The sequence below is a fragment of the Mustela lutreola genome, chromosome 12 (assembly GCF_030435805.1).
Source record: "Mustela lutreola isolate mMusLut2 chromosome 12, mMusLut2.pri, whole genome shotgun sequence".
Classification (NCBI taxonomy): Eukaryota; Metazoa; Chordata; class Mammalia; order Carnivora; family Mustelidae; genus Mustela; species Mustela lutreola.
This window is the reverse complement of record NC_081301.1, coordinates 9,988,599-10,005,531: the sequence shown is the minus strand read 5'-3', so window position 1 is coordinate 10,005,531 and position 16,933 is coordinate 9,988,599. Positions and strand designations below refer to the sequence as shown.

General features: G+C 53.4%; 1 protein-coding gene across 2 annotated transcripts; it reads left to right on the top strand.

Moving 5' to 3' along the window:
• The first annotated feature begins 12,097 nt into the window (after positions 1-12,097).
• Positions 12,098-16,933, top strand: WDR38 (WD repeat domain 38). 2 transcript variants are annotated; one of them, XM_059143286.1, is made up of 9 exons: positions 12,102-12,418; positions 12,949-13,069; positions 14,371-14,487; positions 14,591-14,688; positions 14,998-15,078; positions 15,300-15,431; positions 15,511-15,660; positions 16,411-16,458; positions 16,562-16,933. In XM_059143286.1, the coding sequence occupies exons 1-9, from the start codon at positions 12,350-12,352 to the stop codon at positions 16,634-16,636; spliced, it is 891 nt and encodes a 296-aa protein (XP_058999269.1). In that variant the 5' UTR covers positions 12,102-12,349; the 3' UTR covers positions 16,637-16,933. The 2 variants fall into 2 exon arrangements, with proteins under 2 accessions (XP_058999270.1, XP_058999269.1); XM_059143287.1 differs by lacking the exon at positions 14,998-15,078 and having other exon boundaries at positions 12,098-12,418.

The following is a 16,933-nucleotide window of genomic DNA, read 5'->3' as shown; positions in this document are numbered from 1 at the left end:
ACCCTGCGGCCCACACTCGCAGAAGGCACAGCCAGCGTGACAGGTGACAGGGACAGTGCGACATTTGCAAAAAGTGACCACATGCTGGGATTGAAATCATTCTGAGCCTGGTGTGACCACATGCATTAGAAATAAAAAGACCCCCTGGGGACCTGGGGGAGGGGAGCTGCCGAGGCACCCCATCAGTCTTGGTCGTGAGAACAACGGGATGTGTGGCCATCCTGCCTCATTGTTCCTGGGGTGTTTTTCAAAACCAGCATTTACTTAGCATCCCCTGTGTGCCAGGTCTGTGCTCTCTCTTGTGACTTCTCACCAGGAAGTGGCAGGTGTCATTATCATCCCCACTCTGTAGAGGACTAGGTTGAGGGTTGGAGAGTTCAAATGACTTGCCCAAAGCAAGTATAAAGCAGCCCAGGGCTGTAAGACTCCATGATTTTAATTACCTGTGGAGCTGGTACCCCCCCACACACTGATACCCCCATTTTTCAGATGAGGAAATAGAGGCTACGGCACAAAACCCATAAATGGTAGATTGGAACTGGGGATCCGAACCCAGGTCTAAAGATGGGTATTAAGTCTTTACAGGGTGGGAAACTGAGGCGGAGGGCTGCTGGGACTTGCTTGGGAACGCACAGCTGGGGGTGGCAGGAGGCTGAGATTCAGGCCTGAGCTTCTAGAAAGGGAAACAAGTCTTAGAGGAAATGACCACAAATGCCTCCCACCCGGTCCCAGACAGGAAGGGAAGGACAATGCCCCAGACAGACTGAAGGAGAGGGCTTCTCACCCCCTGGGCCCCAGACCCGGGGGGGCCCCAAGGCGGACAGGCATCCATTATCTCGTGAGGTCTCAGGGTTGGGGCAGCTGAGCAAACAGCAGTCCCCTGGCAACGACACAAATTGGCCATTGAGGAAGATCAGGGCCTGGGGGAGGGGTGGGGCTGTTGCGACCAGTCCCCAAGTGGAGGAGGGAGGGGCTGCCTGCAGGGCATCCCAGCCCCCAACCCTCTGTTTGTGGGTGAGAAAACTAAGACACTGCCCTGGGATCCCAGAGCTAGTCAGTTCCATTCCCATCACTCTGGAGTCGGGTGGAAGGCTGGGTGTTGCCCTGTGGGGGCCAGAGTGAGGTTCCAGGCATGAGGAGATGAGCCCAGGAAGCCACAAGTTGCTTCTAGTTCATCCCCGAGCCCAACTCCAGGTGCCTCAGAGCAGCCCAAGCCTGAGGAACTCAAGGTCCCATAGCAAGCAGAGGCTGTGGTTCTCTCCTTGCCCTGCTCCTCTGCTCCTGCTTTCTGGCAGCAGCTCTGCTTCCCGCCCTACCCTTCTCTCCCATCCCCCCAGACCAGCTGCGTCCTTGGAGGGTGCACGAGGCTGGTCAGATTGCCACATGGCACGCGGGTGCCAGGTGTGGCTGAGACAGCTGGGAGGGCAGGTGGGCAGAGGGGGGCGTGGCTGCTGGAGGCACCAGCCAGGATGGAACCCACAGCAGCCGCGCCACACCTGCTCGGGGCTGCCCAAGGGGGCCCAGGCTTCCATGGCCGCCAGTCCCCAGGGTCTGTATCCTGAGTCTGCCACTGAAACTGGCTGGTGACCCTGGTTTGGAGTCTGTTCCTCTGCCAGGCCCTCAATATCCCCATCCGCAAAAGTACTGGCCTGGTGTGAAAATGTGGTGTGGTTGCGCTGTGCGTGGCACCACGCCTCCCGGCACCGTGATGGTTGGGTTATTAGGATTATTATTGCCTCCTGGTGGCCTGAGAAGAAAAGGGCAGGAAGCCAGAGACCCTCTGCACAAAGGCCTGGGGGTTCCTTGACCCCTGGAGTTCAGTTCTTCCTCCAAGTTGGGCCACCCCTTGACCCTGCTGTATACCATTCCCCTTTCCCCATTGCTCACCCCACATGTGTGGCAGCACAGCCCATAAATGGTGTGAAATTAGAGTCATTCTGGCTGGAGCCGGGCCAGCGGCCCAGAATTCCACACCTGGGTCTCCTCTTCCCAACCTTTCATTGACCCCGTCAAGGAATTCCAAGGTTGTTCTCCTCTTCCTTTTCCTCTTCTTCCTCTTCTCCTCCCTTCTTTCTTCTTCCTCTTTCTCTTCTTCTTCTTCTTCTTTTTATTTTTTAAAGTAGGCTGGATGCCCAGTGTAGAGCCCAATGCACAGGGCTTGAACTCACAACTTTGAGATCAAGAGCCGGAAGCTTAACTGACGGAGCCACCCATGCACTCCCCACTCCCCAGGTTCCTTCTTGCACCCACTGGGTTCCATGACATCTACTCTGAGAACCACTGCCCAGGAGATGTGAACCAACCCCCTTATCCTGGCATTTAAGGCCTCCATTTCCTGCAACTCTTTTCAGCTTCTTACTCTTGCTTCCCATATTTGACCCTCCAGGTGGCCCCCAGCCCATCGCTGCCTCCCAGATCTTTTTCTCTCTGTTTTGCATCTGACAGCTACCTCCTTACCTCCAGGAGCCTAGAAGCCCATAGTCTCCTCGGGGCTCTCCAGCTGACCTCTCTGACTGCCCCGAGGGGGCCCAGTCCTCCTCCCTGAGTCTCTCAGGCCCTGCAGAGCTCAAGCGGCAGGTGCATAGGGCTTGAGGGAGGGGCAGGATTTGGCAAGAGCAGGAGAGAGGGATCTAAGTGGGAGAAGGCTATGGGGGTAGAGGACAGAAACAAAGAAAAAATGAAAAAAAAGTGGGGGAAGGAAGCAGAGAGGAGGGCCGATGTGGGCCGGTGTGGGGTCTGGCAGCATGACCATCCCATCTCTTTCGGCCCCACTTTGCCCTGAAGCCAAGCCCGTCACCCCCAATTCCAGTGGGATTCCAGGAGCTCCATTCAGGGCCCAAGGTGGATCAGCAGCCCAGGGACCAAGGGACAGACAGGGAGACCACCCATCCTGGGTCTCTGGTCCCTCAGTCTTCTGGGTCAAGTGTCAGGACAGAGCTACTCCAGATCCCAGCTGGGGCCACACTGGGAGGACTCAGTGAAGTAGGACAGGGTTTAGCCCAACTCCATGAGCAGAGCTGTGGCCATGCTTGTCTTTCCGATGCTGCTGGGTCAGCCAGGCTACGTGCCACTGGTTTCATCTCTCAGGGCTCTGCTCCCAGATGATCTGCCCTCCTCGGTAATTCCTAGGGTAGGGTCAAGTTCCCCCAAAACACTAGGAAGTGAGGGTAGGGCCACCAGATGCCAACTTTGGTTCTCTGCCTTCACAGATGCCCCAGAGCCAGTCCTCACCCTTCTCAACTGTTCTCCCCCAGAACCAGGATGGACACAGGGAGCCCAAGGGCTGGACACCAGCTTCATCTGGGATCTCTCTACATAGAATCCAGGGGAGGCTGAACCCAGCGAGGCTAGAATGGTCATTCAGGGGACTTGGGCAAGTGTTGCAGGACCTGATCATTTATTTGGCTCCAAGCAAACAAGTAATGCATATGTTTTCTCAGGGGATTCATGCAAGCATCTGGCGGTTCACTACGTACTGGCCACCTGCTTTATGCTCTGCCCATGCTGGATTCCTCCAGAGGTCCCCAAAGCTGGCCCCGGCACCATGGAGAGAGCAGTGGGGGTCAGGGGAACCATCCACGGGGCCTCTGAGTTCGGACACTTTGGGCTTGAGTTCTGGCTCTCTTTCCTTGTTGTGCTGCGGCTAAAGCCTAGGGCGAACTGAATCTCAGTTTCCCCATCTGTGAAATGGGTGTGAAGTTTCCTGCGAGGTAGGATCTCGTGAGAAAAATCACAGGGAATAAGGGATATGAAAGGAAAACCAACACTGTACTGATCGGAGTGACACAGAATATATATAATGTAGCCCAGCTCATTTATTCCTGCGTCTCAACACTCAGAAAGCATTTTCAAGACCTCCTCTGGGCCTGGGCTGAGCACAGCGAAGAATGACGGACTTGCAGTCAGGGTGGCATGGCAAGACGGACAGTTTAGGACTCAGGCCTGGTCTCCATTCTGGCTCTACCGCCCACCAGTCGCACTGGTTTGGGGAACTTACCTCCCAACTCAGACCCTAGTCTCCTCATCTGCAAAAAATAAGATTGTACTAAGTTGTCCTTATCAACTGAGACTGGCAGGCCTTTGAGTGCTCTGAGTTTCACTCCCTCTCCTGCCCTGATTATTGTTGGCCTGGAGTTAATTTCTTCTGGAAGCATCTAGAAAGCAGTGGGTGGGGCTTGACCCCAGGCTGCAAGCTGGAAGACAGATGGAGCCACTGAGGCCTGAAGGGGCACAAGTTCTTGGTAACCACTGGAAGGGAGCAGCCATTTCCTGACCACTTATTAGGCCCAAGGCCCCAGGCCAGGTTCTGTCTCATTTAACGAGGCAGCCCCTCCTTTCTCAGAGCCCCTTGGACCAAGTGTCACTGTTTCCACTTTACAGAGAGAAAACAGGGTTCAAAGGGGAAGTCACTAGAAATATGCCCACCCCCACAACTGTTCACAGCTGCCTCCTTTAAGGAGTCAGGCTGGAGGTATGGGGGAGTGAATGGACACTTGCATCTTTTATTTTTTTAGTATATATATATATATATACACACACATATATATATGTATTTATTTGCAGAATATAATTTAAGACATTCTTAAGATGCAGGCACAGGCCTCACCTGAAGAAAAACAACAGCCACAACCCCGGGAACTTGGGAAAACGGGTGACTGTCCCCCTGTTGTGTCCCGGATGTTTTAAGCGTTTTAAAAAGTCAATAAATACCATAAAAGTCCTCTCGGGCTAGGCTGAGGTCCTGTCTCCACAAGTTGGATGAGCGCACAGAGGCCCTGCCCAGACGCCCGCCCCTGCCCCCCTCATTCCATCCGAATCTGGGCCTGGCTCGAGGAGTGTGTCCATGACCTTCGTGGTGCTCATCCCAGGGCCTCAGAGATTTCTCCTTCTCTGTAAAAGTTACTGGAACGTGGGATTGGCCCAAGAAGCCTGTGGTTAAGTGTCCCTGAACCTGAGAGCTTGGAACGGAGGCCCAGGGCCACGGCCCATGGTTGGGAGAGTGGGTGGTGGTCAAGCCCCCTGAGCTTCTCCGGTTCCCTCTGGCATCTGGGTCACTCTGCTACCCAAACAGAAAAACGGTCTTAGAAAAACACAGGCTAAAAATATGATAAGATAAATAAATACAACCGAGTTTCTAGGTCTAGCAAATTGTATGTCAAGAGAGCCAGAACAGAAGGTGTAACTCTGACGCCAAAAGGAACTGCCAGAGGCCAGGAACCAGGAGGGAAGAAAGCCACTGCATTCCCACTTTTCCAGAAAGGGTGAGTCCAGCAATCAGGGAATATTAGCCCAACACTGATTGCCAAACAGTTCTGGACAGATTATCCAGCAGTGATCTGAGAGTCCTCAGAAAAGGACGCGGTGACTAGAAATGCCAAGGAGGGTCACTGGGAATGAAATCACTATGCTCTTCCCTCTCTCCTTTACCAACAGGGCAACTGTGCCCTTCCAGATAATTCCTGTCCTCCCAGGGTTCCCTAAGACATGGGGGATTATCTTCTTACCCTCCGGACTACACTAGAAACCCGCGTACTTGTGATAGAATACTTCAATAACACAGCTCACCATCACAGAGCACTTAACAATGTGCCAGACGCTGTTCCAAGCACTTTGCATGTATTAAAACTCAATGCTCAAAACAAGTGTAGGAGGTGGGTATTAATCATTATCCTAATTGTAGACACGAAGAAAAGGAAGCACAGAACAGCAGCACAGAACTTCCCGAGGTCACAAAGGATGGACTCTGGGGCCAGATCTGAACGCACTTGTGGGCCTTCTGATCCCACTGTGCACAGCAGGTATTAAGCCCTGACATCCCTGATTGATTAGCAGAGGAGGGTGGGACTGGGAATAAAAGCCCTGATCATACCAGGAGTGCCAATCAATGTGCCCCGCCCCACCGTGCACGTGATCCATGCTGGGCCAATCATATGCTGCCCAAGGATCCTGTGAGCTTTGAGGCGCACTGGCTTAACCGCCCTGCTTCCTGTCCTTCCCATCATTGATTCCCCCCAGCCCCTTCCCATATGGTCTCTTTGGGCCATGGATACTTTCTGTTCTTTGCAACCAGAGAGCCAGGCTTGAGGTAGGAGCTCATTGCTCTCCTCCCTACCCAGATCCGCTCCTAAGGGAGTGGGCGCTCCTTCACCGCACAGTTAGTTCATGATTCTTGAGCATGGATGGGTGCGGATGGGTGCAAAAACAAAACAAAACAAAAAACCAAAGCAGAATCCGTGGAAATCTCCAGTGGTAGGCCACAGGGCTCTGTCTGTAGCATTTCCCATTGATCATCATTTTCACAGTTTGAATTTGGAACACGGAAGACCTGCTCATAAAATTCACAGCTGCCACAGTGGCGGAATCAACCTTTTGTGCAACAGAAGCCAGACTTAAGAATGCTTTCAGGACTAGATGGCTGGCTCAGATCCAAGAGAATGACACCTAATCAACATAACATAACATTTTGCGTGTTCCCGATAAATCCATTGTGCAAGTGCCATATAGGGAAGGGAGAGTTGGCTGGACAGTGCTTCGTGGGAAAAAGCCCTCCCTGCAAATTCATTGAGTCACCAGAATAATGCAGCTGTTGCAAAGATAAATGCCTCCAGCAATGCAGGCTGCATTGTTAGAGATTGTCTAGAAAACTGGAAATGACAGGGCCTTTCAACTTGGCACTTGTTGGCCCATACACAGAGAGCATGTTTCCAGGTCTGGTCCCCATACTTTAGTAGGAGTGACAATAACAATGGCAGTGCAGTCCAGTAAAGGTGGCTCCGGTGTTGCTCCCACCTGGAGAGCTAGGACCTCTGTGTGCAAGTAACTGCAGGGGAAGTCTGGAGAAGCCCCAAAGATACAATCGTAGGGGACCAGCTGTAAAGACCACAGAAATGCTTTAGCCGAAGCCGTTTGGGAGGCAAGTCAATAGAAAACAAAACAATACACAACAACAACAACAAAACCACACTGGAGCTGACTCGGCAAAAACAGGACTTTGAGGGGCGCCTGAGTGGCTCAGTGGGTTAAGCCTCTGTCTTTGGCTCAGGTCATGATCTCAGGGTCCTGGAATCCAGTCCTACATTGGGTTCTTTGCTCAGCAGGGAGCCTGCTTCCCACTTTCTCTCTGCCTGCCTCTCTGCCTACTTGTGATCTCTCTCTCTCTGTCAAATAAATAAAATCTTAAAACAAAAACAAAAACAGGACTTTGAGGAAATTGGAGCAGTTTAGGCGGGCAGCCTCGGGAACCAGTGCTGGGAGCTGGAAAGCTGGCAGGAACCAGCGCAGTCTGACTTTCCACCTTTGCTCTGCGGGCTTTCGATACAAAACAGCCTTCTCTGTTTCCTGGGGCACTGTGGGAAAGCGCACCCCAACCCTGGCATTGCATGATGCCCTAAACTGCTCAGGACCATGGGTGGTGGAGACAAGGGATGGAGGACGGGGTGAGGAAGCCAGAAGCCGGCAGGAGGGGTGGACAGGGGCCAGAAAGGTAGGGCAGAGTATTAGAGACCAACTCAACAAACACCTGAATGCCCATGGCCCAGCTCTGAGCCAGAATTACCCCCAGGAGCAAGGACTGTTCCGGGTCCCCTGTGTCCCCTCCCTTCTTCTCCTCATAGTTAACCACTCTGGTGATTTGGAAGTTTGGCATTCCCTGCTTTACTTAGTTTCAGTACTGTGGATGTATGCCTGAGTAAAGGAGGGTTGCCTTCGGCATGTCTTAATTTTCATAAGATGGGACCTTGTCTAGAGCACCCTCTGCTACGTTGTTATTTGCTGAGCTGACGCTGATGGTTTGTGAGACATTTGTACATCAATATCAGAGCTATGTGTCGTTCATGTCCCTGGCAGGGTAGCTGTCATGGTTTGGCTATACAATCATCTATTTCTACAGTTTTTGACTATTTGGATTGTTTGTAGCCTCTCAGAGCTAGCTGGCTGTGTCCCTGCACTGGAATTGCAGGGATGTGTGCTGGGCCTAGCTCCGACTCTGTTGGACAGTATGAAGCAGATTCTGACTCACCCAAGACTTTCCAACAGTGGGAGTTTCCTGGGGGCATCTGGGTGGTTCAGTCATTGAGTGTCTGCCTTCAGCTCAGGTCATGATCCCAGGGTACTGGGATCAGGCCCCACATCAGGCTCCTTGCTCTGCGGGAAGCCTGCTTCTCCCTCTCCCACTCCCCCTGCTTGTGTTCCCTCTCTTGCTGTCTCTCTCTCTGTCGGATAAATAAATAAAATCTTAAAAAAAAAAAATAGTGGGGGACATCTGGGTGGTTCAGTGGGTTGAGCCACTGCCTTTGGCTCAGGTCATGATCTCAGGGTCCTAGGATCAAGCCCTGCATTGGGGCCTCTGCTCGGCAGGGAGCCTGCTTCCCGCTCTCTTTTCTGCCTGCCTCTCTGCCTAATTGTGATCTGTCAAATAAATAAATAAAATCTTTTAAAAAGATAAAAAATAAATAGTGGGAGTTTCCTGTGATGGGATAGGCTATCGTGAGGGGTAGTGAAGTCCCATTCATAGAGGAGTGGGCTATGTGTTGGGGGCAGACGGGGGCTTACACCCCAACTTCCCCAAGCTATATTGAAAGAGTGTCTGGTGCATGGAATGAGCCACGGCCTTGGGGGTGATCGACATAGATCAGAATCTAAACTTTACTACTTTTTTTTCCTAAGATTTTATTTATTTATTTGAGAATGAGTGAGAGAGAGAAAGAATGAGCAGGGAGAGGGAGAAGGAGAAGCGAATTCCCAGTGGAGCAGGGGAGTCCGATGCGGGGCTCGAGCCCAGGACCTTGAGGTCATGATCTGAGCTGAAGGCAGATATTTAACCAACTGAGCCACCCAGGCACCCCAGGTTTACCACTTTCTGGCTGTGTGACCTTGAGCAAGTAATTTCACTCTCTGAATTTCCAGTTTCATCTTTCAAGTGGCTGTGTACTCATGGCAGTTTGAGAGGGAACCGAGGGGCGTGGGAAGGCAGGTATTTTGAGAAAAAGAAGAAAGGCAAGGCTGGTCCCGGGACCATGGGTCACCTTCAAGACTCAAAGTGAGGGGCGCCTGGGTGGCTCAGCCATTAAGTGTCTGTCTTCAGCTCAGGTCATGATGCCAGGGACCTGGGATTGAGCCCCACATCGGGCTCCCTGCTCTGCAGGAAGCCTGATTCTCCCTCTCCCACTTCCCATGCTTGTGTCCCCTCTCTTGCTGTGTCTCTCTCTGTCAAATACATAAATAAAACCCTTTTTAAAAATGATAATTTAAAAAAAGAGTCAAAGTGAGAGTAGAAAAGTCCAGCAAAACCTGGACAATCTGGGCTGGGGAGAGAATGTGGCAGTCTCCCTGAGAAGGAAGAGAAAGTCTAGAGGTGGCAAAAGGCATCCTTGAGGACCCTTATGGAGAGGTTAGAATCAGACTCTCCCAATCCCAGGGGCAGAACCTGGGCCAGTGAAATACTTCTGCTGCCATGGTGACCATGATCCACCACTCAGGCCCTCCCTTCCCCCACCACGGACCAAACCCTCTGCCCAAGACCCTCAGCCTCCACTGGGCATGGAGTTGGACTGTCCTTGGGCACCAGGTTCTTTCTACGTTGTGAGGTATGCCCCGCTGCAGGCCGCTTGGGTGAGCCTGGCAAAGGACATTCAGAGCGTCACGTTTAGATTTTAGGCTTGTGGCTGTCGCAAGCTCTCCCACTTCTCTGAGGGCTTACTGCTTGCCAGGAGCCCTTCTGGCACCATCTCACCGATTCCTTAGAAGACAGACACTGTGACGGTGCTCATTTTACAGTTGAGGAAACAGGGCCCTGAGTGATCAGGTGACTTGCCTGGTATGCAGAGCTAGAGTGGCAGAACTCGAGTTTAACCCAGACCGGTGGCTCTAATGCCCCATCTCTGGGGCAGAAGCTCTGACTTAGTCTGGGGGATGGGCAAGGGAAGGCGCCCTGGAAAAGTGATATTTGAGCCAGAGCCCAAGCATGAGGCCAAGAGGATGGGGAGCCCTGTGTACACAGGCCCAGGTTGGGAGTAAAGCTGGAGGGATGGGGAAAAGGGCCCTTGAGCGGAGTTTGGGGAGCAAAGTGGGGGTGGGAGAGCAGCGGACAGGGACAGGATGCGGCCGGAGAGGTGGATATGCTTTGGCTCCTGAGGCCCCTGGAATTCATGGTGGGTAGTCTCAGCCAAAACTCCGCTGTCAAGCAAAAAGATTTTAATCCTGGGGGCTGGCTCAGTCAGTAGAGCATGTGACTCTTGATCTTCGGGTCGTGAATAGTTCAGGCACCAAGGTGGGCCTAGGGCTTACTTTAAAAAAAGAATGGGTGGGGGGGCCCGGGTGGCTCAGTGAGTTAAAGGTCTGCCTTCAGCTCAGATCATGACCCCAGGACCCTGGGACTGACCCTCACAACTTCCCCCACCCTCCCTTTGCCCCCCCTCCCTGCTTGTGCTCTCCTCCTGCTCTCTCGGTCAAATAAATACAATCTTTTTTTTTTTTTTTTTTTTTTTTAAGAGAGAGAACATGAGTAGGGGGAGAGGCAGGCAGTGAGACAGGGAGAGAATCTTAAAACAGGCCCCATGCCCAGCATGGAGCTGGACATGAGGCCTCTTACGACCCTGAGATCATGACCTGAGCCAAAAAAAGAGTCAGATGGTTAGCTGACTGAGCCACTCAGGCGCCCCCCCCCCCCCAAATATTTTAACCCAAGCTCCAGCTCTACCAGCTGAGTAGTCCCTGGGCTGGTGGCCAAGGTCTGTTCCCAGGGCTCTGGGAGTGATGGGCTGGACTAGGTTAGGTGGTTTTGGGCCCTCCAGGTAGAGCAGGAGCAGCCAGTTGGCTGGGGAAATGCTCCAGAGGGGGCATGGACTCGGAGGCGGGGTTGCCTGCGCAGAGGGAGGGGAGAGGGCCCAGGGGCCAGACAACTCTGGGGAGCTGCGTATGCACGCATGTCTGGGGATGAGGTAGTGGCCTTACAGGCCCAACTCAGTGACCTGGGCCCTTTTGGAGTTAGGATGCGGGTGGTGCCGCCTCAAAGCCACCATTGTCGTCCCTTCTCCCGCCTGACTGTCTGGGACCTAAAATAGAGCAAGAGCACAGTGGATCTCGTGAGAAGAGTCTGGCAAAGAGGTCGGGGGGTGGGTGTGTGTGGAGGGGTGTGAGTCATGGCTGGGAATCCTTGAATTTGAAGCTCCCAAAGCCCAGCTCCCCCACCTCCCGGCCTCCAGAGAGCCTGGAATCCACGGGATAGTGGCGGGGAGGATATCTCTGTCCCATCCCTGGCCCATTGGAGGGACTGGGCCCAGCTCTGCCATAGAGGTGCTGGATGACTGGGCCACATATGCCCCTTCAGGGCCTCAGTTTCCCAGATGTACCAGGAGTTAGGGATCTTGGCATCTGCTTGAAGCTCCTGGAATTCATGGCAGATGGTCCTACAGGCCCACAAAGTCAGACAGACATGGGCTAAGTCCTAGTTCCTTTCCTATTGCCTGAGTGGCCTTGGGCAAGTCCCCCCCACCTTGTGGAGCTTCCATTCCCTCATCTGTAAAATGAACATTGAAACCAAACCCCATTCTTGTCTGATATCAGCTTCAACTATCCAGCAAGGAACTCGACAGCTCCTGGAGCCTCCTCACCATTTCCACATCCTCGGATGCCACATTTTGTGCTGCCAGGATGTTAGCAAGTGACCCCACTTTCTCATGCCCTGTGCTTTACCCACACTACCTCTGACCCCCCCAACATTCGGCAGGGCAGAGCTGGGTATCTGTTCCAGCCCCCTCCATGGGAGCTGTTCAGCCTCAGTACTGGACACTCCAAGAGGAAAGAGGTCCTGGCACCAGGGTGGGCTCTCCTGGGCACCTACCACACGTGCCAGGCCTTGCCCTTGGCTCAAGCCTGCAGTCCCTGGGGGACGGGGATGTACAACCCCATTGCGCACATGGGGAAACCGGCTCCTCTCAAAGGGGTCTGGGAGCCCTGGGCGAATGACTCGCCTCTGTGTGCGGGTTCAGGCGCACGCGGTGTTTGGGGCTGGCATGCCCTCTAGCGGCCGCCGTGCGCGTCGTCTGGCCCCGCGATCCGAGCTGCCCAAGGTCCGGCCGGCGGTGGTGGCCGGCGTGGAAGTCCCTAATCCGGGCCGCCCGGAGGTTCTGTCCGCTGCGCCCCACCTCCCAGTAGCTGAGAGCCGTCTCTCCCAACCTGCCCTTTTGGCTTCCCAGAGACTCTGAGGCGGCTGCGCACCCCGCCCTGATTGCCATGGAGACCGCTTGTACACAACTTCTCCCATCCCCTCTACCTTGTCCCAAGTGAGGGCTGCAGGCCGGACCAGCGCCTGCCTGGGAGACAGCCCACCGGGCCCGGCGGCCTGGGGCCCATGAACAGCGGGGCCCCAGGGCCGCTGGCCGTGGAGAGAGTGAAATTCTTTGGCCGGCACCGTGGGGAGGTGAGGTCCAGTAGGGCTCTGCTGACTCTCGGCTCCTGTCTTTGGGTTTAGAGGGTTCCTGATTCTGCCTTGGGTTCTCTGGCCCCCAGCTCCAGATTCTAAGCTCTGGTTCTTGAGGGCTCAAACGCTTGACCGACTCCAGTGTTCTTTTGACTTTGGCTTTAAAGTGAATCCATGGTTTAGAGTAGGTCTTCAACTCCTAGGTCTAGGCTCCATCTCTAGAATGGGCTCTTGGTTCTGGGGTGTTAGGCTCTACTCCTAGAAAAGGCTCCAGCCTCTACCTTCAATGAGGGCTCTGAGCTGCGGGCTCAGGTTTTACAGAATTCTAGAGAGGGCTCCAAGTTCTTGCCTCGGATTGCAAGAGTGGTTCTGGCATTCTGGGCTGTGGTTGTAGAGGGAAGCCTGAAGTCCAAGCTCCCACCTGGGGTTCCTGGGGCAGTGTTTGGGGCTGTTCCTGGAGTCTAAGGTCAGGGTAAACTGACAGGTGTTTCTTGCCCCAGGCTGGAGCTACTTCTGTGCTCTCCTTCCAGGTCAACTCCTCCGCCTTCTCTCCGGATGGCCAGAGGCTGCTGACAGCATCTGAGGATGGCTGTGTGTATGGCTGGGAGACCCACAGCGGGCAGCTGCTATGGAGGCTGAGTGGCCACACAGGTGGGGCTCCTCAGGCTGGATGTGGACACGAAGGCCTGTGGTTCTGTCTGGCATTCTGTAGAGCCTATCACAGTGACCTCTGACATCTGACCTGGGCATCCAGACAAGACAGTCTGGGCAGGGCTGGAGCAGTAGAGAAAGGACACAGGACATGCTCCCTGGGAACTTTGATGCCAACAGACCTGGACTCAGATCCTACTACTGCTTTTGTTTTTAATTTTTTTTTTTAAGATTTTATTTATTTATTTGACAGAGATCACAAGTAGACAGAGAGGCAGGCAGAGAGAGAGAGAGAGGGAAGCAGGCTCCCTGCTGAGACTCGATCCCAGGACCCTGAGATCATGACCTGAGCCGAAGGCAGCGGCTTAACCCACTGAGCCACCCTGGCGCCCTGTTTTTAATTTTTTAATCTCTACACCCAACATGGGGCTGGAACACATGACCCTGAGATCAAGAGTCACATGCTCTACTGATTGAGCCAGCCAGGTGTCCCAACTCTACTATTGTTCTAAAAATTGTTTAAAAATATACATATTTACTGTCTTCACCATTCTTAAATGCACAGTTCAGTAGTGTTAAGTACGTTCGTTATGTAACTGGTCTCCAGAACTCTTTATCTTGCAAACTGTAAACTTTATACCCATTAAACTCCCCATTCCTCCTTTGTTTTAGACCCTGGCAACCACCATGCTTTCTCAATGAATTTACTCTAGGTACCTTGTATAAGTGGAATCATACAGTATTTCTCTTTGTGACTTGCTTACTTCACTTGGCATAATGTCCTTCAAGGTTTCATCTATGTTAAACTACTTTTTTGACTGTGATCATAAGTTGTGTCACTTGAGTCTCCATTTTCTTCTCTTTAGAGATAGTTGCTACCCTATGGGATGAGATAATTCAAGCGAAGTGCCTAGCACCCAGTAAGGACCCAGTAGATATAACTACTGTAATTATTATTGAGACAAGAAAAAAATCTGGTGATTACAGGGCAGACTGCCTAATGCTAATAATATAGGAAGTCCAGTGCTAGAACTCTGAACCCAGGGTGGGCTCTCAAAAAGTTACTGGGAAGTGTCTGCATTTGCTTTTGGTATTGATTTTACAAATGTGCAAATTAGGGTTGGGGTGTTCCTGGTGAAGCCATGGAAGCTTGGCTTGCCAGATAGCTGAAGGGTGAGAGGGTTAGAAGGGAGTGAGAAGGCAAGCAGGTGACAAGGCTGGGAGAAATTAGCAGGGGCTGGCCAGCAAGGGCTGGAAGTGGAGGACAGCACCCTGTTCCCTGACCATGGCTGCTTACCCAGGTCCCGTGAAGTTCTGCCGCTTCTCCCCTGATGGCCGCCTTTTTGCCACTACCTCTTGTGACTGTACCATCCGCCTGTGGGATGCAGCAGAAGCTAAGTGTCTGCATGTCCTAAAGGGTAAGCGGGATGGGACAGGAGCCAAGCAGCGAGGCCTGGGTTCCTTTTTAGATCTTGCTGTGTCCTGTTCCACCATGACCGCTCTCCAACTTCGTATCTGCAGGTCACCAGCGGAGTGTGGAGACGGTCAGCTTCAGCCCTGACTCAAAGCAGCTGGCATCAGGTGGCTGGGACAAGCGGGTGATGCTCTGGGAAGTGCAGGTGTGTGGAAGGGTGGCCAGAGCAGGACCTGGGACCAGGAGGAGACACACCCCACCCCCAACAGTGGCCCCAGAAAGGTTGTTCCATCTGCCCTACTGCCCATGCCCACAGCTGGCAATCCATCTCCCCATGAGGTTGACCTGGCCTGGCCTATCCTCTCCTGTCAAGGCTCAGGTAGTCTCCCCAGACCCTGTGTCATCACCTTACCCATGCAGCTCGCAAGGAGGGCCTGATCTGACCTATCTGAGGCCTAGAATCTGGTACAAGACTTCTGGGCTGTCCTCCAAAGCTCAGGGCTCTCTCCTGCAGTCTGGCCAGATGCTGCGCCACTTGGGAGGGCACCAAGACGCCATCCAGAGCAGTGACTTCGCACCCAGCTCAGACTTCCTGGTGAGCCACACCACCTCTGCCTGAGCCCACCTCAAGGAACCTGGAACCCATACCCACTTTCCCACCTGGGGCTGAGCTGTGGTTAGAATTCCAGACCTTGAGTGACTGCTCTTCTGAGCCCGTTTCCTCATCTGTAAGATGCTTTCTCGGAGTCTGGCTAGCTAGGAACCACAATGGCGGGCACGGGTTAGCTGGTTCATGCTCACAGCAGATGTCTGCAGGCCACTGGCTCCTGGGACTCCACTATTTGCATCTGGGACCTGCGGATGGAGATCCCGGTGATATTCCCCCACGAGCTGGAGGGCCACAGTGGTAACATCAGCTGCCTGTGCTACTCGGCATCCGGCCTCCTGGTGAGCTGGGTTTCCCTTGGTTCTGGGCTGGTCCCCTGCTGGCTCCAGACCCATGGGCTTAGAGCTGTCTGCTGTCCAGGCTTCTGGCTCCTGGGATAAGACTATCCACATCTGGAAGCCCTCTACCAGAAGCCTGCTTGTTCAGCTCAAGGGCCATGTTACCTGGGTGAAGAGCATAGCTTTCTCCCCGGATGAGTCACAGCTGGCCAGTGCTGGCTACTCCCGCACGGTAAGCCCAGCCCACCTGGCCCACCCTCCTGGCAAACTCCTATGCCAACACCTTCCGTTAGCAAAACCCTCAGCACTTTAGAAATGTCCATATCCTATTTGCCCTAAATGGGAGGGTTCCACAGGCAGAACCCAGCTGCCAACCTCCTCTGTACCTATTGCCTGGCACCAAGGTCTGTGCTGGCCCAAATGCTAGTGGCAATGACTTTTTCTTTTTTAGAGATTTTGAGAGTGCCCTAAGGGAGAAGCAGATTGCCCACACTGAGAAGGCCAATGCAGGGCCTGATCCCGGGATCATGACCTGAGCCAAGGGCAGTTGCTTAACACACTAAGCCACCCTGGTGCCTGTCCCCTTTGAGAGTGTGTATGGGAGTAGGGAGGGGCGGAAGCTAAGGGAGAGACAGAGTATCTTAAGCAGACTCCCTGCTCTCAGCCCAATGCAGAGCTCAAACTCATGACTGAGATCATGACCTGAGCCAAAACCAAGAATCAAAGGCTTGACCAACTGTACCACTCAGCTGCCCCTGGCACTGACATTTTTAAGACTCATCACAGCTTCAGAGAAAAGAAAACCGCATTGCCCTGAATTTTTACATCAGAAATTATGCTGAGCATGTTAAATACACCTCGGAGAACAAAACCCATGCCAAAAAGGTTAAGAGGTTGGCTCGGACTCACCCCAAAGTGATTTCAAGGACGTCAGACTTACAGGGTGAGGTCTCCCCACCCTTCTGCTTGTTTTTATTTCCAGGTCAAAGTCTGGGACTGCAACACAGGAAAATGCATTGAGACCCTGAAGGTAAGGCCTGTGGGCATAGCACCCAAAGGTGCAGTAAAAGGCCTGCCAGGGGAGGCTGGGGGCAGGCAGGACATGTACCCTGAAAGTGAAATGCTTTCTGCAGGGAGTCCTGGATGTGGCCCATGCTTGTGCCTTCACCCCAGATGGGAAACTCTTAGTGTCTGGAGCTGCTGACTAAGCAAGACGCCGAGCGCACTGCTCTAGTAAATCATGCAGAGCCTCTGGGATGGAACATCACCACAGATGGCTCTCAGATCTCAAGCCTGCCTCTCCCTGCTGGGGCACGCGCAACCTGGCGGAATGAACTCATGAAAGGACCGTGAGCGCACTTCCACACCACAGCCCCCAAACCAACCACAACGGAGCCCCCACCAGATCCCCGCGGCCAGGACTGTCACGGCCCCACACCGGGGCACAGCAGCCCACCTCTCCCGCATGGTTACTCAAAACGCCCGCAAACACAAAAGCAACACCA

What these genes read in the sequence shown, in the direction of transcription:
- WDR38 (XM_059143286.1), top strand. Translation starts at nt 12,350, where the DNA reads ATGAACAGCGGGGCCCCAGGGCCGCTGGCCGTGGAGAGAGTGAAATTC. An exon ending in TGATGCTCTGGGAAGTGCAG is followed by an intron (nt 14,689 to 14,997) that starts GTGTGTGGAAGG and finishes TCTCTCCTGCAG; the next exon opens with TCTGGCCAGATGCTGCGCCA. An exon ending in AATGCATTGAGACCCTGAAG is followed by an intron (nt 16,459 to 16,561) that starts GTAAGGCCTGTG and finishes TGCTTTCTGCAG; the next exon opens with GGAGTCCTGGATGTGGCCCA.